Below are 24347 nucleotides of genomic sequence, written 5' to 3'. Positions count from 1 at the left end.
TTAATGCAGATCTGTTGCTCTTGTATGATGTGTACCTGTGTGCAAGAGAAAAACTCTCAGTGAGTCAGTGTCTGTCAATGTCAACAAAATATTCCCTGCACATTCATGCTTGGCATTTAATGCGCTTTGTGAGTTGCTTACGACTCGAGTCGCAAACACAAAGCGCTTCAATCTATGTTGCAAGCAGACTTGCATCCTCACATGGCATCACTGTAGAGGGAACTCACAATCCTCTTTGCTTCTTCGTGTAATAACCACCTGTCCTTGGCTCTTAAATTGACCCCCCCCCCCGCCACATCTCCAGCAGTCTCTGATAGATTCAGGCAGGACAGTTAGTGGATTTCCATCATCTAATGCAAGCTGTGAGTGCTTCTCTTTTGTCCTGCTGTTTGAGCAACTGTCAGTTCCTGCGTCTTTTTCTACTTATGTTTCAGGCAGCCGGCAATCTCCTTGGCTTGTCCTCTTATTACCACACACGATGAATACACTTTGCTGCCACCTTTTGAGTGGCCGGGCAGAAATCAGGGCAAGCTGGAAGTATTGGTATGCTGTGCATACATTTCATGTTTTGCTGGGTGGTTTTGCAAAGTGAATATTTGATAGAGATCTATTACCAGCAGGTTTGCTGTAACTGCTGAGTCGATCTGGGTTTTTTGGAATCTATGTGCATCGTATGCAGCGAGATATTTACGCAATTTTGGCTCTGAAATGAAAATCGTAGTCAGCAAAGGAGCAACTTCAATGAATCAATACAACAAATGATAGGATGCTTAAAATTGGCAGCAGCCTTTATTTTCATTCAACATTACAAAAAGAAAGAAGCTATTTACAATTACATTGAAATTGCCATTATTTATTATTCCCCTGCCGATGACTACAGATGATCAGTAGTAGTCCTCTGGGTCAGCTTTCTCCCCCTGATTCTGAATCTGCTGCTGCTTCTTGTACAAATCCGCAATCTGCAGAGAGCACATGAGATGGACAGAGATTGAGCAGAGAAGAGATATTGAGAGAGAAAGAGGGAGGAGAGAGGGAGAGCATGCATGAAAGAGAGAATGCAGGATGGGTGGATGGATGGATGTAGGGGAGGAGGGAAGGAGATCATGAAGTCAGGTCAGTAACATGAGGAGGAAAAGCTAAAAATAACAGTTTGATTATTCATATCCCGGCCTTTGAAGTCGGTGACTCCCAGCTGCTGACTGGGAGTCGGAGGTTGTGTTCACTCGAGCTCACCAGGGTTTGGGGGCGAGGAGATGGAAGGCGGGACAATGAATAATGTGTGAACAGCAGGCATAACAGGAATCAGCAGTATCAGTACCAGTGCAGCAGGGTGGCACAGTGATGATGGAAACAATGAAACATCGCATCATTTCTCCTACACAGGATCCAGGTAAAGCTTTGATTCTCAGCTGCCTGGGTCCAAAATGTTCAGTCTCCACGTGTTCATAATTCCATCCGACGTGAATGAGGTCAAGTTTCATTTAAATTCTCTGCTAAATCGCACAATGTAAAACGATGTGTTATTCTAACAAGCGTGCGTGTGCATCCTCACAGGTAATAACCTACCCGACAGAAGTATCATTTAAATGCAGCCGATATCCTAAAGTGACTCTCAACTCTAACAACCACAAATCCAGACTCTGCAGTTAGCAGGTGGCTGTTGATTCATGTCAGTGAAAATCCACATTATAGAACGAGTCACATCTAATGAAGGAGACAATAGTTTGGGCTTTTTTGGGGTTTCGTTAAAATTCAAAATCCCTGCGAGAGCGATGCATGTGTGATACCTGGCTTTGATTTTAGAGGAAGGTGTTGGAAGTCAATCAGTCAGAAGCTCCAGGACAACTTCTTGATGCTGATGAGCACATATTATGTATTTTTTGGGGGGTTTTTTTTGTAGAGAATCAAAATGGTTATTCAAAATGGTAGCCTGTGGTCTGACAAAGCTCTAGAGAGTGCACATGTTTACAAAGCACAGCCAAACATTGCCAGCATTTGTCTGGCTGGAGGTGGTGGCTCGCTGATGGATTGATTTTTATTTTTGATTCACAGCCAGACACAAAATCATCCTCAGATATTTAGTGATCGTGGGCGAAAGCATTCTGTAATACTAATTGCCACTATAGACTTCTCTACAATGAAGGAAAGTGATTTCTCAGTATTAATGACTGAGAATGTCAGATTCAAGCTGAAACTATTTGTGGATTCACTAATGTTATTTATTAAGCCAACATGCCAAACATACTCAAGTGACAGCTTTTCAGTTGTGAGAGTGGGCTGCTTTGCTGAGATGGACTGAATCCCTCAGGGTCCTGGACTGTTGGTCGGACTAAAAAGGCAATCTGACGGCGTCACCTTGGACTTACTGTGATATGCATTTATGTTTTATGTGGCAATATGGAAGATTTCAGTCCTGGGTGATTTGGCGACATCTGTAGTAAATGGTTAATGCGGTTTTATACTCCAGGACAGAGAATTGTGGGGGCGGTTCAACAAACTGCTGTTTTAATAAAGAAGTCAGACAATAATTGGTCTTTTTCCGTGACCGAGTTTGATGCTGCACACAGCACGAGTCTGCAAACAGCAGGAGTTTGTTACATCGCTGAGAAGTTAGAGGTGTGCTGCAGCTCACTCTTACTGTTACTCTGGCAATATTTCAACCTGATCCGCTGTCCAAAAAAATGCAGAGAATGCCCTTCGTAGACGCGTTTTTGATGAGCGACAGCGTTAAGTGCTAAGTTGACTGACAAACACATGGCTCTTCCTGTGCCTACTTCATAATAAAAGTCAACTCATGTTTTGCCAGTTAAATGTCTTTAATGTGAAGCTGCAATAGTAGGAAACGCTTGGTTTGCATTAGTATCAACTTAATAGAGTCTTTCTTGGGGGGAATGTCGCCAGACTGAGTTTGTAATATTACAAATATATAAATATGGCAAAAAAATAAATACTGCAATACTTTCATGTTGTGTTAAGTCGTTTGAGATTGCCACTTCAGTCATTATCCATCACCAGAGATTTTAATTTGAATAAATCTCAGTTAAGTCACATAACAGACCAAACAATGACTCCATTCAATGAGAAAATAAATTGGCAGATAAATCAATTATACGAAGCTCTATATCAGATTAAGGGAAGACACATTTTAAAATGCTGAAAAGCCCATGTACATGTTTTTCTCCACCTCCACCTGCAAGTAAAACTTTAAATGGAAAAACATTACTGATGCTGATTCCTACAAATACTTGAGGGTAGGCTGTCATTCAAGATTCATATTCAACATTTGATTCAGAAATGAAAAATCAAACTAGGCGTCTTGTGTAGAATGAAAGGACGTCCGTCTTCCTCCAGCTGTAAAACTATTGTGCAGTCAGCCTTCATGTCTATTCTTGACTATGGAGATATTCCCAGCAACACTACAGAGGTTCAGCCCTGTGTATCACAGAGCACTCGGCTTTATCACAAACGAATAATACTGTTCTCTGCATCACATGGTCGGTTGGGCCTCCATACAGTCAAGAAGAAATAGCCATATCATATAGCCTCTACCTTCACATCTCTTCTCTCATTTAAATCCAGTATCCACAGTAACTACTTAACCTTTGCTGTCTCTCATGTTCGCACTAACGTTGGCAGAACTGGTCTCAGGTACTATTTACCATTTCAGTGGAATGAGCTGCAAACTGCTCTCAAACTACAGTCTAACATTTCCCCTTGAGATTTTAAAGCTTTATTATTTGTAGTATGTTATGACCGTTCTGTTTTTCTTGACTCCTTGTTTCTTGGTTTCTTGAATTGTGTAGTTGTGATGTTTTTTGCTCTCAGATCTCTCTTAAAAGACATCTTAATGAGACTCCCTGATTAAATAAAGATAATAATAATAATAAATATGTGGCCACAGGTCATCACAGTGGCTTCCTGATTGCAAGTCCAGGAAAAATAAATTGTGCAGCCGTACAAGAAGTAACTTTGTGTGTTGAACAAGTTTGAACTTTCTTTTAATTAATCTACCGTTTTTACCCTTTGATTGATCATTTACTCGATCAACTATCAAAACAACATAAAATAAAATACCAGGACAAATTCCCATCACAACCTTCCAGAGCCCAAGGTGATATTAGCCTTTGCCAAAAGAAAAAAATCGAAATGCTAAAATAATTAATTTTTATTGATGTGGCTGGAACCAGCAAAAATGTTTTACTTCATAAATCAAAATATAACTGCGGATCATTTTCAGAGGTGGAATGATTAGCTGATTAATCGATTCACAGAAAACAAATCAGCAACCATTTTAATAATTTATCATTTTTCATACATTCTTTACAATTGTCGTTTTACAGACCAAATGCTTAACTGATAAATCAAGAAAATATTTGGAACATTACTAGAAAATGAAAATAATTGTTTGCTGCAGTCCTATTTTTTTCAGCACTATTAATATGTACAAAGAAAAAAGTGGAGAGCAGGGCGTATTCAGTCTTTCTATTCAAAGAGAAGAGGTGGTTCTCCTCAGCCTCTCCGGGAGCAGTAAGACCAGCTGGTTTGTATAAGGTACTCCATATCACACACAGTGCAATGGTAAAGTGGTGTGTGCGTCGACTCGTAATGCAGTCACTTAGAAAATAATGATGTGCTGATGGGTCAGCCGTGTGCGGGTCAGAGACGAGCAAGTGAACATCGTTTTAGAATAAATAAAAACACCTAAACAAACTGCTGAAATTCAATTTATGTATTTGGTAAATGTTGCTGTCATCGAGGCAAGTGTGGTGTCGTCCATTCATACAGTGATCGAATAGAAACCCACTGATTAGATTTATGTGTTTATATTTAGTATGAACACAGGCTGGCTGGTGACTGGTGTTGGGTAGTTGAATGTGTGTATTCAGGTCAGGGCAGAGCTGACCTGCACATCTCTACTGTACAATACAACTCCCTGCTTGCTGCATGACAATATATTTCCCAGACTCCATCACTAAACTCGGAGGTGGTGCTGTACAGCTGTGTTCGACGTGCAGTGGGAGGACTCTACATAAACCAAAGCATAAAAAAAGAAAAAGAAAAAAAGAAAGACCGTCCTTGGAGAGCTACTCACCCTTGAAATTTTACAGGACAGCTATTGTGAAGTGACCGTGAAGATGATGATGATGCATCATCTCTACATGACACTGAGACATGGCCCAACAAACAAAAAGCCCACGTGTTTGACCTCACGCACACTCTAGAGATAATATTCTATAATTAAAAAGTGTATCTGACAATATTCTGTACTTTACTGCGCTGATGACTTCACACCCCTGCTATATTTTTCACTAGGCTTCTCCCAGTGCAGCAAATCTGACGTACCTGAGCTCCGGTCGTAGCGTCCTCGGGTTTTTTGTCGTCTCTGATCCGAAGGAAGCGGGGGAACCTCAGAGAAATGCCCTTCTCTGGATCCACCTGAAGGCAGGCATGTAGACAGAATCAGAATCAGTAAACAGAGAACTGCGATCGATCGGTATATGTGAACATTCGTCCTGAAAATGGTAGAGGTGTGTTGAATTAATTTTTTTCACTATCAGGCTTTGAAAGCTGTTAAAATCCCTTTAGTTCAAGGTTCTAAAACATCATTCCCTCTCAGCTTCCTGTTACGAATAACTGTACGTTTTTCCTACTTCAATGTATCTGCCTCTCGTAGTCGCTTATTGCACTTTTTCCTCCTGAATACCTGGGGTGGTTTAAAAAGGAATGACTGTATGTAAATAACTGTATGCAAGATTTTTGATGGATTATATGATATGTAGGATCAAATATAATAGCTCACTACATAAATGTAATCCATCTCAGTGAAATCTGAGGTTACTGGTCAACAACTATGGGTTTATAAGAGCCTCATAACCAATCAAACTTGGAAAAGTGCATCTCATGTGCTTAAAAATACAATTTAAGGATAATTGACACTGAAATGCAACAACTGCTAACTTTACATTCAGATTTTTATAACTTAAAATGGTCAAAACATTTAAAAACCTAAGCATTTCCTTCTATTACATTCATCATACATTTTAGACAGACATAACTTGTCCATCTCAGAGCCATTTTCCCTCCACGGTGATTAAAATGACTCATATACTCTTGATGTTATGGCAAACACTTTTATGTGCACTGTGGGACTCTGTGTCAAACATGCAGCCAATAAACAACTATCTGTTCCATTAAATCCAGCATCTTTTACAACATTTTTAATAACTCAATGAAGAGCCACTAATTGTGACTTCTCTTCATAGGCAACAGACCGTAACAGGCTGAATTTCAGTGGAAACACATGGGGGGGGGCTGAACTGACCATTCCCATGGCAGCCTTGTAGATGGGCGACAGCGAAAGGTCGGCACACTTCACTTCCCAAACCTGCACGGCGTCGAGCCACATGTCGGGCTCTGCTGATTGGTCGACGCGGTAGTAGGCACGGGGCTTCGGCAGAATGTGGTCCTGGAGAAAATAAAAATAAATAATGACAAATAAAGGGAGTCATTTATTTCCCAGTGGTCCACTGGCAAAATAAAAAAAATGACACTACACTATATTTGATCAGTTCTCTGTAGCCGTTGTCTTGAGTTTGAATCCTACAAGATTGTATAAAGTTTTTTTTGGTCTTGTATGGCCATGATGGTTGAAAGTCTGTCCTTCCATGCTCTCAGGATCAAGTTTGCCTGCCATCAGCAGCAGAGCCGCTGCCATCCTCATCACTGTCGCCAGATTGTGTGCATTTAAAAAAAAAAAATAAAAAAATTGCTGATATTTTGTCCTGATGTTCAGATGCTTGAGGTCGACTTCTGCCCATCTTTGGTTTCAGAGGGATTTATAATGCTCGTTGGAAGGCTTTTATTGCACTTAATGTAACGAGTTCTCAACCTGTCTCTGCTCTCCTCCATGTGTGTGTCATAGTCTCTCCACACACACACACACACACACACACACACACACACACACACACACACACACACACACACACACACACACACACACACACACACACACGGTGCAACAGAAAGCAGAGGAGGAGAGAACACGACTGTAAATGACGGTAAAACGCAGTAAAGACTCTCACACTGAGCTGAAATGTAACAAGTTCACATAAATTAAGTAAATAACATGAAAGATTTTGTATTTTTTTTATTTTTACTTTGTACGTTTTTTTTCCCTCCTTTGGTTTCTTGGGGATCCCGTTGCAAAGTCTTCCCTGGGCAACGGTAGGGGGAAACACTGCTGTAGATACATACAGACATACACAATGTAAAAAAAAAAAAAAAACACAAAAGAAAAAATAGGGCAACGTATTCACAGAGAACCTGAATAAACAGACAGTGACAGAGTGGCTGTGGATGCCCTGCTGGAGCCTGCTGCTGCCTTACAATCACGTCCCAAGAGACGGCACAGAGTTCGAATACTCTCATATTCAAATGACACCTTCTTGCCTGAGGGGCAACATGAGAGGGTGATTTCCAAACCACATTATCACACACCAACATGAAAGGTTTCATTCAGAAACACATTCATATACATGTTTTTGTTATCTGATTATCAACTCTTAGGATAAAAAAGAAAAAAAAAAAAAAAATCAAAACTAAACCTAGCAGCTGAGCTCAGGACTCCACCAAACTCTCCTCTAAGCAAACTGTCAACTTCAGTATGTAATCGAGCCTTTTTTACTTTGACACGACCAATCATTCTGTCAGCGTAGGTGTCACACTTTTCACAAAATAATACCCATCCCCTTTTGGTGTAAAACCAGCATTTGAGCGAATGAGGCTCTGAAACAGTGTAATGTTAACTACACTGCTGCAGTGGCCACAGAACTGGGTCATAGTTAAGTAATGCTGGGGAAAGAGGGCTCCAGCAGTAGTGGTGCTGCTGGTTTTCTAACAGTATTTATTCTGTAGGCATTAAAGTGACACTCTTATACAGAGAGAATAACAATGAGCGAGCGGGTAGGCGTGTAGAGTCTTATAAAACACTGCTGCTGATACACGCAAGAGTTCTGTCAGAGCTCAAACTTGTGGCCACTCAGTTACACTAAGTGATGCTCTGATACTCTTACAGAGTTTATTAGACAGGTCAGGTATCAATCAGAGGGAACTGATCCACACTGTTTATTTGTCTTTATGGTTATAAAATGTACCAAACGCTAATTTAAATACAGTGGAAACCACTTACAGTGATCACGTCAGTCAAGTCAAATTGATTGCTATAAGTGGATGATTATTATAACCAAATTATTTTACTTTATCGCCATTTCTCTTGCAGATTACCATCTAATTGACATCTGTATATTCATTACATGAATGTAAAGTAATAAAACGGGCAGCTTTGACTGATATAAAGATAAAATAATAAACTGCGCCGCGGCCCCCTCCTGCTCATGCTCAGTCTGAACGGTCAGGGTGAATGAATTACACTCCACTCACGTAACGTACCTGCTGCTGTGAGAGAACGGGGACGATAATTACGCACTGTGAAAGTCCCGAACGCGAGCAGAGCAGGACGGGGAGGGCAAAATAACTCACTGAGTCACAGTGGTGAAGATATCACGTAGCGTACAGCGTGCGCGCTCACACACACTCCCTCGCACACACACAGACTCGCTCGCGCGCACACACACACACTCGCTCACACACACACATGAGTGAACTGGTGTTGGGACAATTGTTACACACTATGGCTTGAGTGAATAGTTAGTAAGAGGAGAGTCTAAGCATGTGAAAGATTGCAGTAACAGTTTTTAAGTTTTTGCTTTATATGTTGTCTCGTATAAAAACACCCATAATGAACAGTGTGAGCGGACTGCTTGATTACTATAAGCCAGTTATTTAAACAACATTTCTATAGGAAAGATTCTGCTTTGAGCTTTTTGAGCCATATGAGCGCTCCATCACTGTCACCATGATCACAGCAGTTTCCCTTAAAAACAATAATTAGACTTTACACAAACCTAAAAATGTGAATGTGTAGGAGCCATTTCAGTTATTTCCAACTATTTGTGTTATTTTGAATAGATTCACACCTCCAAGCACCAGGTGAATCTTGAGGGCAAATATAAAGAGACTTGGTAGAGTAATTACAATCAACGTACAGGTGTTGCTGGGAAAACACACTGTTTTTGTACCGGCTGTCGAAAATTTTTGGTTTATTTCAAATGAAATGGATCATTTGATTATGCAGCAATAATGGTGAGCAAAAAATAAATTCAACTTCTTGCTCAAAAGGAAACTGATAGTTAAAGGCCAATTCTAGTTTAGTACTTCTTGGGTCTTACTTTAAATTTTTTGATAAAAGAATTTTATCATAATGAAAGAATTTTTCACAAAGAAGCTTATATCATACAAATAACAGCAGAGAACTGGCTTTTAAATGTGACTGAGAAAAGTTATATGCATAAAAGCTATTAGAAATCAGCAGTGATGAAAAGAGTAACGCCTGCACAATGACTATCGGTCGTGAGCCGACAGAAAAAGACCTGACTGGGATCAAAATGTTTTCTAGTTCAATAAATCCATGGTTTGGAGTCAGTGTACAGGTGTAAGAGAAGCATTATGGCACTCCAGAAATGACTAAATGAAGGCAAAGAGAGAAGAGGGGGGGCTATCACTCCAGCGTCTCACAGATGGAGAGAACTGTGATATCTGAATGCGTAGGTTGATTTCACATGAAAGCAGGTGATGAGTGGCCATGTTGAATGTTGCTAAAGGTTTAACCATCTGCTAATTGGAGCTAAAGGGGAAGTCTGTATTTTCAAATTCTGGGCTTTTTTCTAGATTTCTGGCCCAGCTTTAATGCTGTGGAGTAAATCTAATACTGAATTTATCATTTTTATCAATTACAGTAGCACTGTATTGTCCACTGTAGTGTAAGTTAATATCTGAGATATGGGGAAACCGGCAACTAGGCTGAAAAGAAACAAACAAGCGCAGCTAGCTAAACTGAAATGAACATTTTACTTAAAAACGTATTAGTTGGGAAATAGATTTTCTGTTAATCACCTAACTGATCAATCGCCTCAGCTGTTGAGTAGTTCCAGCCTTGTTACCAAACACGTGCAGTAGAGGAATAATCCCCATGACATCCACACAATGAGCTAGATTTTGAACAGTGAAAGAAAATAGGAGCTCTGGTTTAAGAGCTGTACTTGCTGAGTTCAGCTACTGTATCAGAATCAACATCAGGACAGAAAAGAAAAGGGATCAGTGTGTCCCTTGTTAAAAGCACAGCACCTCAGCACCCAGAGGTGTGGGAACAGAGCCAATCGTCTCCCTGTCTGGAGCCCCGCTGCAACTAAAGCACCACGGCCACACCAGCAGCAAGCCTTAATTCACCATCCATCACTTTCAGATGGAGGGCTTCATTACAAAGCACTACAGTACAGGCTGTATTGGTCTGGGGAGGGAAAAAAAAAAAAAAGGTTACGCCGCCTTTTCAATCACTGTTTCACTGTGATTCTGTCCTGAGCAGCAGTTTGTACAACTGAGGGTATACCCTTCACCTTTAGAATACTTCTTTAACGTTAGTTCATCCCAAAACACCACAGCGTACTACATGTACAGGTAGTGTTACTTAACACTTAGTCACTTTAATAAACTGATTTTAAAAGCCTGTGCTCTTATTTTGCTAAAAGTGGGTCTAAGTTTAGCAGATAAAGTCAACAATGTACTCAAATGAATCCTGGCTCCGACAACAGCTATGATTTTCAGAGAGCAGTTATCAATTTCTTCAAATGCTGCCACTCTGGAACAAACCTCTTCAGATGTAAATTGAAAAAGCAATTCATTACCTAATGTCAGAGCGCGCCTGTACAGTTACTCCAAAAGCCTGTTATTATTGGTGAAACAGAAGTGGTTTATGATCTCAGCCCAGTGTTTCCAAAGCAGTGACTAAATTCACACATTCGCAAGCCAAGAAATTTATTTCAAAGCGTACTCTGTCGTATTTCTGTCATTTCTTTCCCGTGGCATATAGCACGTTGCCAGTAACAGACAATATGTGGACAAGCCTCAGGCGGGGGAAAAACATACCTGAGCTTATTTCTATGACTTCTCTCATTTTGTCAAGTTAAAAGTTCCCTGAGGCATCGCTTACAAACAACGGCATAATTTGAGTTGTATTTTTGGAGGATTTTTGCACACTGGTCATCCTATTTCAGTTTATAAATGTCTATTATATGTGAAAAGAGGGAATTAGCGAGTGATTATTTGTAGAATGAAGGGCCCCAAAGACCTCACACTCATTCTGGTTCTTAACCACAAAACTGAATCTGATTCTGTGTTAAATAAAAATAAAAAAATCAAGCTGTAGCTGCTGAATTTCAAAAGCCCAGTCTATGATTTTACCTTTAAGAACTTGTAATGCTGCTCCAGATCTTCATCCTTGAAGCCTGTCCCGATCTGAAAGAGACGAAAGGAGATAAGAAAGACATACACTCAAGACATACACGTCCACATATTTCCTCATGGTGAGACAGCAGACATTTGGCAGCGACAGGCAGAGCGCGGAACAGCAAGCAAATCCACCCCTACGCCATGAGCGCCTCGTCTGCCTGCTTTGCCTGAAGCGTTGTGTCACCTCTCAAAAGACCTGAACCCACCGAGACACAGGAATCACCTAATGGGCTGACATGCACTGAAAGGAAAAGAAAAAAAGGCTGGCATATCATGCAAATATAGAATTTTCCAGCTCACAGTATGTGTTCTAATAAGGTGTATTCTGCAGGTGTCCACAAGGTCTTTATGTTTCAAGGCTGCATTCAACACAAGAAGGTTTAAAGTGGTTTCATTCAACTGTGGTACCTTCATGCATTTAGCTTTATCTATCTCGCCAGGCCAAGTCCTGTATCAAACTGACTTATATTCTTAGAATTTCTTGTTATTTGGTTTCTATTGTTTTTGAATGGATGCCTTTGAACACGTGTTTTTTCTGGAATAAGTTTCTTGATTTTTCTACTCTGAAGTAAAAACTCATAGAAGCGTTGCTCCGAGTCATTCCTGCCTCCCATAATATCAAGCCACAGATGTTCAATAAACCCCATCAAAGTACATAAGGAGACTCATCTACCAAGAGCCCAAGCTGTTAAGTCTGTTCTAAGGCGTCCCACTGAGCTCACCCAGAAAAAGCGTTTAACGAGATGGGTGCTGACATAATACTCTGTACTCGTGATAGAAAAACTAAGCATGAAAATAAAATAGAACAAGCAGTTGCCTTGATGCACAAGTGCTGAAGTGACAGGGATTTCATATCAGGGCGTGTCAGTGCCAGTGCCAATGATGACCAGATGTCCAGTGAATTAGCCTTTTGTGGGTCTATGGGAGTTTTCCAACTTCACCACTGTAAAATGTCAAAGCCAAATAAACAGAATACAATATTGTCCTGTAAAAGTTTAAGTAATGTCGTGACTCCAAACAACAAGTTGCTGCTGTGACTGTAACCTGCAGTAACTGTCCTTTCTGTTTCAGATTTACTCCTTTGTTTCTGGGAGGGAAGTCTGCGTGGACTTCGCAGCAGCAGCAGCAGCAGCAGCAGCACTGATCCTGGATCTGCTGAGAACTCGCTCAAGGACGTTTAAGCAGGACAGAGAGTTGAAATTACATTTGGGAAATGGAAACGTGACTTAAATTCTGCTTTCAGCTACAGAAGAGCCTCTCAAACCGAGGGTTCTTTAAGTTTACCATGTCAAGGACAAGATTGTTTTTTTTGTTTTTTTATAGATTTAAGCCTTTTTTTCATGGCTGACATTGAAGATTGAAGGAGAGATAGAAAGATGACATGCAGCTCGCAGGAAACGTAAATGCCGCAGTCATATGACACACACCTTTAACTGCTGTACTGCCATGATGCACCACAGTAAAGATGAACGTCACGTCTACACAGGACATGTTTCAGCTGCATTTCTCAGTCGTCCATCTCGCGCACGTCTGACAGAACAGCGACGCTTCTATTTTAAATCCATTTTACACACACGTAACTACAGTGCATGTGTACTGGGCAAAAGCACAGGTGACCTACACTCTACACTGTTCCTGAACACATCCCATGTTAGAGGACTTTGAGTTTCTGCTCATGTGACGCCTCCTGTGTAGACACAGTGTAATTGATAATTGATTCCTGTTATCTGGGAAGATTTTTGATTTTGTTTTGAGTGATGCTCATCTTAAAAAAAATTCTACTACGGCATTTATCTAGAATATTCAATACATACAATCGTCCAGCAATCTTCGAGGTTTCTTTCCCCTGTACCATTTTTGATTGTCAATAAAGGCACACTAAAAAAAAACAACAACATTGCCTGCAATATCCACAATGTTTCATGCTGAGCAATATGAAAAACAAAGCCCACTGACTGCCATTAAGTATGCCAAGTGCCGAAACATCAATCAGCCTGCTACTTAATTATGACATAAACTGATTCTGGCTCTGGTTTTTGAAGCCTGTGAGCCTCAGTGTGCTTTCTAAAATATTGCTAAAGTTGCTGTGCATGGGGGAGGAGATGCACCGACTCAACTTTAAGAAAGCACAAGATGTAACTGCCAAGATATCCACACACAGCTGAGATCAAAAACGGATGCCATCGAGGACACCTCAGAGTTTGAGACTTGATCTTAATGCGGCCAAGATCTGAAGCGAAAGTGTGAATAATAGATTTGATAAAACTTGGTGTGACTGGATGCACCGGGTCACATGCTGCGTTTGAATCCTGCCATTCTGCAGTTCAGTCTGCGTTTGATTAGAGCTGGAGACCTGAAAGTTTAAACAATGCTGACAGTATAAAATAAAACTCTTGTGTTGATAAAATATCTGGAACCTGAAGGACTCGGACACACTGGAGCTAGCAGCTATACAAGCGCAGAAACAGATTAACATGAAAATCAATAACAGACAAAAGACAGGAGTTATTCATCCACTGTGTGTTCTGTTGTGTAATTTAAACTCGCATCAAGACTAGCCACATTTTCCAGGTCAGTGTGACAACATTTTACATTGACATTTTCTTTATAGAAGAAGCAGTGCGAACATGAGAAAACCACTAGAGTGCCTGAAAAGTTAACAAGGTAATCTAATGGGTGCTTTAACCTCCATCGGCTCCACTGAAGCTGCTCAGCGGCCAACAGCAGAGCGCTGCGGTTCTACCCGCCAGATCCCAGGTGTGAATGTGTGTAAGTATATGAAAGTGAAGCGGGCGGTTCTGGGAAGGGAAAAAAAAGAAAAAAGGTATGTGCTCGCTGCTCACTAAATCCCTTTTCCATGGATAAAGACATAAAAGTTACAGAGGGGGAAAAAAAAAATGCAGATAGAAGCTTTTTGCAGGACAGACAAGACAGAATTTATGCTCTTTGGTGAAGTCGTACTCTGACATGTTCACGCTCTGATTATCTCAAACACGTACACACACACAAATACACACACTCAGGTGGTCACGCATGCTCCAATACATGTTTACCACTTATTCTAAGATGCACCCAGTCACGCCTCCCCACACACACACACACACACACACACACACACACACACACACACACACACACACACACACACACACACACTAAACATTTACCTCCAACTCAAATTTGAGGGGAAAAAAATGACAGTTCAAACAGCGCACACACAAACACAGCTCAACCACACACACAAAAAAAACCAACAAACACATCCAAAATATACTTAGCACAAACATAAAAACACCCTGCAGCGCACACACACACACACACACACACACACACACACACACACACACACACACACAACCATAAACAGCAAAACTCTCACACTCCATTAACACTCTATAGCACCTTAATACAAAGATCTAAAATACATATGGCACAGAAGAGAAACAAACAAGTTGAAAAACAAGTCGCTCGGGGTGTAACAATACATAAAATACAATAATCTGGCCGTTTATTAGGTACACCTACATAAAGCAATAGTCTAATACAGCGGTCCTAGAATAAATCTTACTGTCATGACGGTTATAATGTTTGCGTAGAGAGGTTTATGATCGTTTTGGAGGATGTAGTTTGTGGTGCTGTTGATCTGTATTGTTTTTTATGGTCAGATGTTTGTATTATTTTTGTTGAACCCGATTATATGAATGAGGGTCAGCTGAATAACAGAAACACCTCTCTGGTCGCAGACAGTTACTCATAAATGAACATTATAACCATCATTTATTGCAGGACTGTTCTATTATTATGTTCTATTACTACTATTAGTTTTATCCAGGTGTAACTAGAACTGAATCTTGGAGCAGAAAATTGGGCGTATTATGAAGTTATTTTTTATCACTCTTGCCTCCCAGTGGTTACATGTTTATACACATGAAACACCAAAAGGGCAAAATTAAATTACATCGATTTTTTGAATTCGACATGTAGGATTCAACTGCTGCCTGAAAATGTTGACATACGTGTCCAGTCCAGAAATATAAAATCATTTTCTCTGGGTTCTGTGGTTTAGGCCAACTCAAGAAATGCATTGGAGACACTGGACATTTAAAATGTGTTTTTGAGCACTACAGCTATGCTAGTAAGATGTGGTGAATATAAGGTAAAGAACAGCATATTGTGTGAGTGAACATTTATATTTCTTTTTTTTGCTGGACAACAATATGCAGCTAGATCAAAGCACACCTTCATCCAGAAGCTTCAGCAAAAGTATCATGCTTCAAATGAAATATAAATACAATAAATAACCATTTCTTCTAGGTGACACGTCTGTCTTAGTCGTTCTGTGGTTTTCACAGAATGAGAGAGGGGATTTGCGAAGCACACAAAGAGAAGAGAAAAAAGTCTGAAAACATAAAAACTCTGTAAACACTTGTAGGATTAACAACTTTCCCCTGATGAAAACCACAAACTGAAACATGTTGGACTGTTTCCAAACAATTAGAAATTAAGGATATTGACACTGAATCATTTTTTATTCTTCAATACATCTCTCCATATTGTGGAGGAGTATGTGTAAAAAATAAAATAAAATAAAGAAAAAAAGTTGATTGCTCTTATTATTTCACAGATTGTATTATGTGAATCTTGATCAAAATGATAAGATAAACTACTCCAAAGTCTAAGAAATGATTAAACTTGAAAACATCATTTGCGCATTTCATGCTTCAGGAGGAATAAAAGAAAAAAGGAATTTTCTGCTGTAATTTCTTCTCAGTGAAACAACCCAGTAGCCGTACGTTTTTTGTTTAGACATGTTTATACATGCACTGTACAGACACACACCTTGCAGATGGACTGGAACTCCTCGTTCTCATCATCATAGCACGCCAGCAGGAAGCCCCCGTAGGTGCCCGTCCTCTTGCCTTTCCCCATGTAGGCGCCAATCACACACAGGTCCACTGTGTCGCCCACCCCCTCCAGGTAGTCTTTCTTCAGCTGGGGGGAGAATAACGTTGTGTTAGTTAGTACTGTGTATTTTACGATCAGGGGTGTTATGCATAACTGGAGCTGAAAAATACAACAAAATCTCATCAGTTACAACTCCTAAAAAAGGTACTGGTTTTCTTTGCATAAGTTTAAAGCCAGAGGGCACAATTAAACGCCATTTATTAATAATGTGAACTGTCAGAGGTCTCTAATGCTACCTCGAAATGATGACAAGCTAATAGTCTTGAAAATGTTATTGTCCTCCAGAAATCTGAAGCCAGTTTGGCTGTAAAGCTGAGACTCTAATCAATTGAGGTATGTGAAAAATGTTGTGTCTTTATGAGGACTCATCATTCTTTACACTTCAGAGCAGCTTTATGTAAATCAAATCCCTCTGCTACAATAAGCTGCTTTATTTTGGCATTTTAAATATTCTATTATTTGTATTTTGCAATAAACTGGAACATTTAAAAGAACAAGAAAACAGCGTTTGCATGTTATAGCAAGAAGTAACGAACTCCATGGTCTTGACTGTCACTTTATACTCGTATGTGTCTGTGTCATAAACAGACAAAGTGCTTTGAATTCTGTAACACACATGTTGGGGTCAGTGTGTCTCCACATTAACAAGTAGAGTGCGTAAAGTTTGGGCAAATTAACACTGTTCACAAGGCCAACCCCATCAACACCCACACCCACACCCACATACCCCCACCGCCACACACACCTTGAGCCAGTTATGAGAGCGCTTGGCAATTTCGTAGGTGGCATCTTTCTCCAGAGTCTTCACCATCAGGCCCTCACAGGAATCTACACACACAAACAAACACACACGCACACACAAACACATTAATATACCAAATCACGATTCTTCCTGTGCAGAAAGGAAATGAACAGATTATCTCTCAGATACACAGACGGTCTTTGTCTCCCACTGTGACACACACAAACAGACACACAAAGAGGTGCAGGACCGGGGCTCCAGACTTGAACTTGATGACCATGTCATTCTCCTCTGTTGAGTGATTACTCTCATCTAACCACTGAGAAGAAGCAGGGAGGGGCTCAGTGCTGTAGGTGATGCATCGCTCGCTCCAAGTTTTGTGTTTCTTACCGTTGTTGTGTGACTTGAAAATCCCAAGATTTAACTGTGTTGACCCGGTAACAAGTTTAGAGTTGCCTGCAATGGACAGGCCACATAACACACAGACACACAGCATTCCCCATGTATCACCACCACAGTACTGCGTCAGCCATTGTGGTTGAAAGTAGTACTTTTTCTTCGTCACAGGCTCAGTCAGTCTCTCCCTGCCGGCACCTGCGCTCTCATCAGTTGTGTCTTGAGTCAGGACCGTAGACTGTAAAGATAAAGATGGACGTTGCCTCCGTGACGTCACCCATAGGTTTCTGAAGAGCGGTTTTGAAGCTCAGAGTGGGCTGTTCCACCGTCGTCATCCTGCCAGTACCTGACTTCGCCGAACTCCCGGCTAGGGGAGAGTCGCATGTCAAGCCAAGACTTGGTGTATGCCGAATGAGTGAGCTATCTAAAAATTCACCTCCCGTACAGTTGTCATGAAGGAGGAAATTAGCTACAGAGACCAAAACTGTTTTTGTAAACAGTTCTGTAAACTTGTTTATTTGTGCTGTAAAGTTGGGCGTTTTAACATGGGAGTCTATGGGGATTGACTCACTGTTGGAACATTCGAAGAAGTGCAGTTTTTGGTACTTCAGTGTTGGCTTCATTTTTTTTCAGCCTCGGAGGTTCCCGCTTCGTCGGGATCTCTCATTGGCTGTCCCCTCTCGACCAGCCTCTTCCCCCTCTCCTCATTGTGTTCTTTAAAATAATCAGCTACAGGCCGCTTCATCTTTGGAACATGGTAAAAGCTAAATGGATTGTTTCCCGAGTTTCACTGATGCTAAAAGTGCAGGCAGGGGAAGAGCAACTGGCCAGCAAAGAAGAAAAAGTACTACTTTCAACCACAAGGGCGAACACAGTACCCGTGCTGGAGGGACACCAAACCATCCTCGTGATCATCATGTAACACGTAACCACATGAAATTTTAATTTGCACGCTCTCTAAATGGTTGCACATGTGACCGTTGAGATGTCTCAGTCTGGAGCCCCGAGGACACAAAGGCAGATAGTAGACAAGGACACAGGCTATATAGCTCATATACACAAGGGGATACACACTTCTATGTTCTCTCTCATTTATACAGTCAGAAACACAGGAAAACTCAATTACACAACTCACAGGTTCCATCTCTGTGGCACACACACACACAAACACACAATAATCCAAACAACATCCAGGCCAAACAAAGAGTCAGAACAAGGACACAACTACTACACACATCTCTCACACAATCTACACATGAAGGCAGCAGGCAAATGCACAAATGAAATGAAGCTCACGCAACACACCCACACACAAAAAAGGTTCAAGATGCACAGGGACAGCAGGCGAGGAAACAACTACACAGTTAGTACACATTCAAAGTTCAAGACACAAAAAGACAGGAAGAAGGAAAACAAGTAAGTAAGTCGCTCTTCATCTCACACGCACACCAACACACACCTCGGACAGACTGCTCCAGGAACTCAGCGATGGCGTCTGTGTTGTCAGAGTCAATGGATCGGGCGAACATAAACTCTCCCTCCACCTCTGAGAAGCTTTCTTTCAGCAGAGCCCGACGCCGACTCAACGGCTGTCGCACCAGGGACTACACAAACACACATACAAAAAAAAAAAAAAAAAAAAGCCACATGCATCATTACAAATGGCAAAACTGTGCATCATTACAACCATTTCCTCTTCGTAGCTTGGAGCCTTGCAATGACAAGGATGAAATGCCATCTCAACTAGCTACCCACACAAACACAATCACACAGTCTCAGAGTATACTCACAGAAACAGTCACGACAGCTCTGGACACACATACAAACACCCCCACGCGCATGCATGCACATACAGTCTCAAACCTGCAGCGCACACACAAAAAGACAATCACTATGAGCATGTTTCCAAACATCCACTGGAGTTTTTGGGGCATTTGTCCATTAAAAAAAGGCCGCTAACTAACTCAAGTCTTTCAACACTTGGCTAAAGTAGAAAAGCATCTACATAGAGAATTGATGACAGGGTGATGCACTAAAAGTCAAAAGCTGCAGATTTTTCCGCTGACACATTGCTGCGTTTTCTATACTAAAAACAGCAACGAATTAAAACAGCTTCTAACGCACACTACTGACCATATGCAAGTGTGGAAAGCCAGTGAGGGATCATATCTCAGTCCAAATTTCCCTCAGTGCCACCCCAAACCACTGAGAAAGTTTTTGACAAGATTTACATTTTGTGAGTATTTGATTCAAGGTTTTTTGTGCATTAAGTCATTTAACTTTCTGATTATATTTTATAACTTTGCTTGACAGTTTCAACTGCAGCACACACTGTTAATGTTGCAGAGTGTGATTTGACGTGTTACTGTCGATGCCCACAGCACGTATCAAATACATTATACAGACAGTCAAGATACAGCAGCCAGGAGAGGCCGATCCAGGGAGTGAATTTGATAAAAGCTGTGCAGTTCTGGAGAGTTGATGAGTGCCAGAGCTGGGAAATAGGACAGTGGCATATTCTGACACACTGACATGCATCAAGACACCACCGCTGTGCAGGCTTATATAAAAAAAAAACACTGGCTGCATATGTTTTGACACATGTCATACAGATACATCAATGGTCATGTTGCCACAAAATCCCATTACTTCAATATAATTTCTTTGCATATGTGTAGCAAAGTCCTTCTCAGGTCATAAAACCTGCTGAATTCCAAAAAACAGCACCAAAGACATGACCTTGATGCCCTGAGTGGTAGCTACTGCAGCTCCTGCTGGTTGGTTTGGTCCTAAGCAGGAAAGTATGAGGCGGGGACAGCATGAACAAACCGTCTCAGGACACAGGGAGCTAGCAGTGACAAGTACTGCAGTGTACAGGGAATTGGACATTCCCAATTTGTAGGAAAGAGAAATAAACAATAAACAAATAAAGGGCAAGAGCCGATTTTTCTAAAAAAAAAAAAAAAATTAAAATAAATAAATAATAAAAAAGGACATAAAGCTTGTGCTTCCAGAGACAAATTAATTCATAAAATTTACATAAATGCCATATTAGGTGGGATACAGCAATGAAACGGTACAACTAAAGAGTCACTGTTGCTTTTTTAATTATGTATTTTTGTTGTTGTCCACTTGGGAAAAATTCACTTTGCAGCAGCTGATGGAAACATTCAGTTATTTGCATTTTGGCTGACTTTTATACATTTGCTTAAAAATGTGCATTATTTGGATGTGAAAATTCTCTCTCATATATACCCTTACTCGGAGACAGTCTCAGACAGACACACACTCAGACACACTCCACTGGAATTACAATGAGCGTTACAATCATTATCTAGTTACGGCCTCCAGTAGCACCATCATTGGCATTCAGGGACGTTGTTGGCATCTCAGCGGGGCGATGAGCATGCGAGCACACTCACAAACAATAAACACACGCACACACGCTGGTTTTAAATGACAACAGGGGCGTTGAGAACGATCTCTGGGTAATATTTTTCTCATCATCTCATCTTACCTCGCCATTGAGATAGAGGAGGTCAAAGGCGTACACGCACACTTGCACTTTGATCTCCGTGGCATCCACGTCCTGCAGAGAAACATCAACAAACACACACACACACACACACACACACACACACACACACACACACACACACACACACACATATATACATTTTAATATTTTTGCCTTGACAAAAATATGCAAATAGACGCATCTTATTCACAAATCGGTACAGCCAACCTTGGGAGTTGTTACAAAGAGCTCTTTGATTTCCCTCCCGTTCATCTTGAAAGTTAACCACCCCGCCTTCCCGTCTTCTCTCTTCTTTTTAACAGCATTGCACCTCCTCGCTGTATTTATCCCACTCTTCCAGCATATTACTTCCTGCTCCTCGACTCACTTCACTAACCTCTTCTACTCCTCCATCTCCTACTCTCACCTCTCCAACACCTTCTCCTGCTTATTCTACTCTTGTTTACTCCTGTCAGCCTCTACACCCTCTAGTTTGCCTTATTACCAGGTTTCCACCGTGGCCCTGATGTAAAATTTCATGACTTTTCAGTTACTGCGCAGAGGTGATATTGAATTCCTAGAATCGAGTTGCTCGTAAACCCACTGCGAGTTTGTGTGTTAAGTCTTTCCTCCCTAGCTACTAGTTAATTTCAAACTAATGATTTACTAAATTATGTGGCACCATTACAGCTTAAAGGTATCCTGCGGAGTCTCTGACCATCAGTAGCACCGGGGAGCAATGTTTTTTCTAGTGAGTGATGCGAGACACAGCCCTGCCAATGGTTTTACACTCTCCCACCAACCTACAGGAGGAGTTAACGCACAATGAAATGCAGCAATGCACCAACAAAGACAGAGAGGAAAAAGACTGCTAGCATGTAAACATGGATGTAAACAATGTAGTTCTCAAAATTATTTTTGTGAATGTTTTGTGACAAAGAAAGAATTTGTTCGGGGGTTGGTTTCTGTGTTTTGTGATTAACACTGAACGTAAACAGACACATTGTTTACAAGAAAACTCCACAGGGCACCTTTAATGTGTAAATCAGTTGCTAGGAAACAAAAGCTTTCAATTTAAAAGCAAATTATATGTTACATTTTCCCTCCGATGGCTTATAAATGTAGGTGCCATTTCTTTTATTTGAATATGTATATACAGTAATGTGCAAAAGCTTTGGGCACTTCAGATGTTTAGACTCATGTCCATCACACAAAACCATCAGAGAGGCGTCCGATCGGTCCCAAATTGATTCTGCAGCAGGACAACCAGCCCAAACACACTGCCAGAGTCATGAAGAACCATCTTCAGAGACAAGAGGAACAAGGAGTCCTGCAGCAGATGGTCTGGCTCCCATAGGATCACTTTAAGAGACAGAAGACTGAGACAGCCTAAATACACAGAAGAACTGTGGGAAGTTCTCCAAGATGCTGGAACATCCAACCTGAGAACTGCTGCTGTTTTAAAGTCAAATGGTGGTTACAGAAAATATTGATTTGATTTAGTTTTTTTCTGTTAAATAATAAATAAAACTATTCACGAAGGCATTCTCACTTTATTTTTAATGCCCAAAACTTTTGCACAGCACTGTGTGTTTCAGAGTTAGTAGTATCAAGACAGTTGACATTTATTTGTGCTAAGCTAATGTTAGCTGATGTTATTATGTCATCTAACAAAACGTTATCGGCATAAAATATGGTAATTTGAGTTATAACATAATATTCTCCATTTCATATTCACAATTATTAAAGTTCATTTCATTAAACATTGTGTGAGATGTATTTTATTCTTCCTGATAAACACACAGAACTAGCTTGTGTGGTGTGACTTTTTTCATTAAGTGATGTGTACATCTCCACTTAGTACACAATTAAGTTATAATTAGGCTCAGTTTGATGTCAAAAACAGCTGGTTTGATGATATTCCAAATCTTTTATGACCATAGGTAAAGGAATGTGATCAGGCAGACATGACAAGCCAGCGTTTAAAATAAAACCTCTGCAGTTCTCAAACCTGAAAGATTTTTCACCTGATTTATCCCTGTTCTCCTTCATTCTCCTCATTACTTTTCCCCTCCGCTCATTAATGATGTTTAATTAGTCCATATCTGGCTCCATCTCCTCGGCTGAAATATTTCATTTCTGCAAGAATGCTTGTGGTAGTGAAAACAGTGGAGATGTTGTTACGAGATGCCAGAAGGGCAGTACAATCAGTTTGTGCATCAAACCATCATTACAACTAATCATGATTTCGTAGTGGCCGTAACAGTATCCAGCAAAAAAAATCATCAGGATAATCATTTTCATCCATTTTCATCATCACGTTCTCCACATTTGCACTCTCATTTCTCCTTTCCTAATTTACTTGGATGTCATCATGCATACAAAAAGACAGGGTAAGACAGGGAGCAGTTCCACCCTAATGTGATTGCTGTGGTGGAAAAAGGCCATTACTCTGATCAAAACACCTCGCTGACATTTTATTCTTTTTACACCTCCTCTCCACATCATACCTTTCTCTTACGAGTGGTGAGGACCTGGAAGGGCTGGATCTGTTTCTTCTCACGATCCCAGGCGACAGCCTCTGTGTCCAGGACGCAGGATACCACTGAGTCCTTCTTCACCTGTGGGAAAAAATGAAGAAGACACAACGAAAACCACAGAGATTATACTCAGAGAGAGATGAAGAGGGTTTTTCATGATTAAAAAAGCCACATGATGTTATTTGCCAATCTGCATATAAGCAACATCTGCTGTGGCAAACAGGAGATTGTCTGAAAGTTTCACTGAAGTAAATCCAACAAACTTAGATTCAAACTGGATATGAGACTTAACTCAGAGCTTTTAAAAAGACATGAATACAGGCATATAGACGTGTTCAGGCTGTTTCAGGACCTGCAGTTGCCCCCAATTTGTTGCCAAATGCTTTGGAAGTCAACACATTAACATTCTTTTTTTTTTTCCTCCGCTACATTTATCGCTCCTCTTGAGTAGCCATGGCTGTTGCTGTTGTCTCTTATGCACAACCAGTTACCAAACTGTTCAACACACCCCCTCGCTTGGTCGGACGCCCACACTGTGCCAAAAGCTTGTTTGTTTTTTAATTCTGCACTCAGTAAAAGGCTTTGGCAGCTTTCAGTTGTTTCCCTGTGAAGGTAAAAAACACTGACAGGGTTTAGACTGTGGATAAACCGTCTGGGTCAGGGGCAGATTACATTGACCATCACCCCTGATTCTCAACATCACACTGAATGGCTGCTAATTATATAAGCCAACAAATCCTGTGTGTAAGGCTTAATCTCTTACTTCCTGGTCGATTCGGGG

At 40.8% G+C, this 24347-nt stretch overlaps 1 protein-coding gene across 1 annotated transcript in view; it reads right to left on the bottom strand.

The window, feature by feature from the left end:
• Positions 1–762: 762 nt before the first annotated feature.
• Positions 763–24347, bottom strand: part of lig1 (ligase I, DNA, ATP-dependent) — a 50300-nt gene continuing 26715 nt past the window's right edge. The window contains exons 19-27 of the mRNA XM_056392146.1: positions 23537–23647; positions 21027–21098; positions 18969–19113; positions 17117–17199; positions 16246–16398; positions 11359–11412; positions 6323–6466; positions 5344–5436; positions 763–959 (exon numbers count right to left, since the gene is read on the bottom strand). Coding sequence (XP_056248121.1) covers positions 885–959; positions 5344–5436; positions 6323–6466; positions 11359–11412; positions 16246–16398; positions 17117–17199; positions 18969–19113; positions 21027–21098; positions 23537–23647 — 930 coding nt within the window. The 3' untranslated portion in view covers positions 763–884. The remainder of the gene's footprint in view (positions 960–5343; positions 5437–6322; positions 6467–11358; positions 11413–16245; positions 16399–17116; positions 17200–18968; positions 19114–21026; positions 21099–23536; positions 23648–24347) is intronic.

This window comes from Seriola aureovittata, chromosome 12 (assembly GCF_021018895.1).
Source record: "Seriola aureovittata isolate HTS-2021-v1 ecotype China chromosome 12, ASM2101889v1, whole genome shotgun sequence".
Classification (NCBI taxonomy): domain Eukaryota; kingdom Metazoa; phylum Chordata; class Actinopteri; order Carangiformes; family Carangidae; genus Seriola; species Seriola aureovittata.
This window is presented reverse-complemented; position numbering and strand designations above follow the sequence as displayed.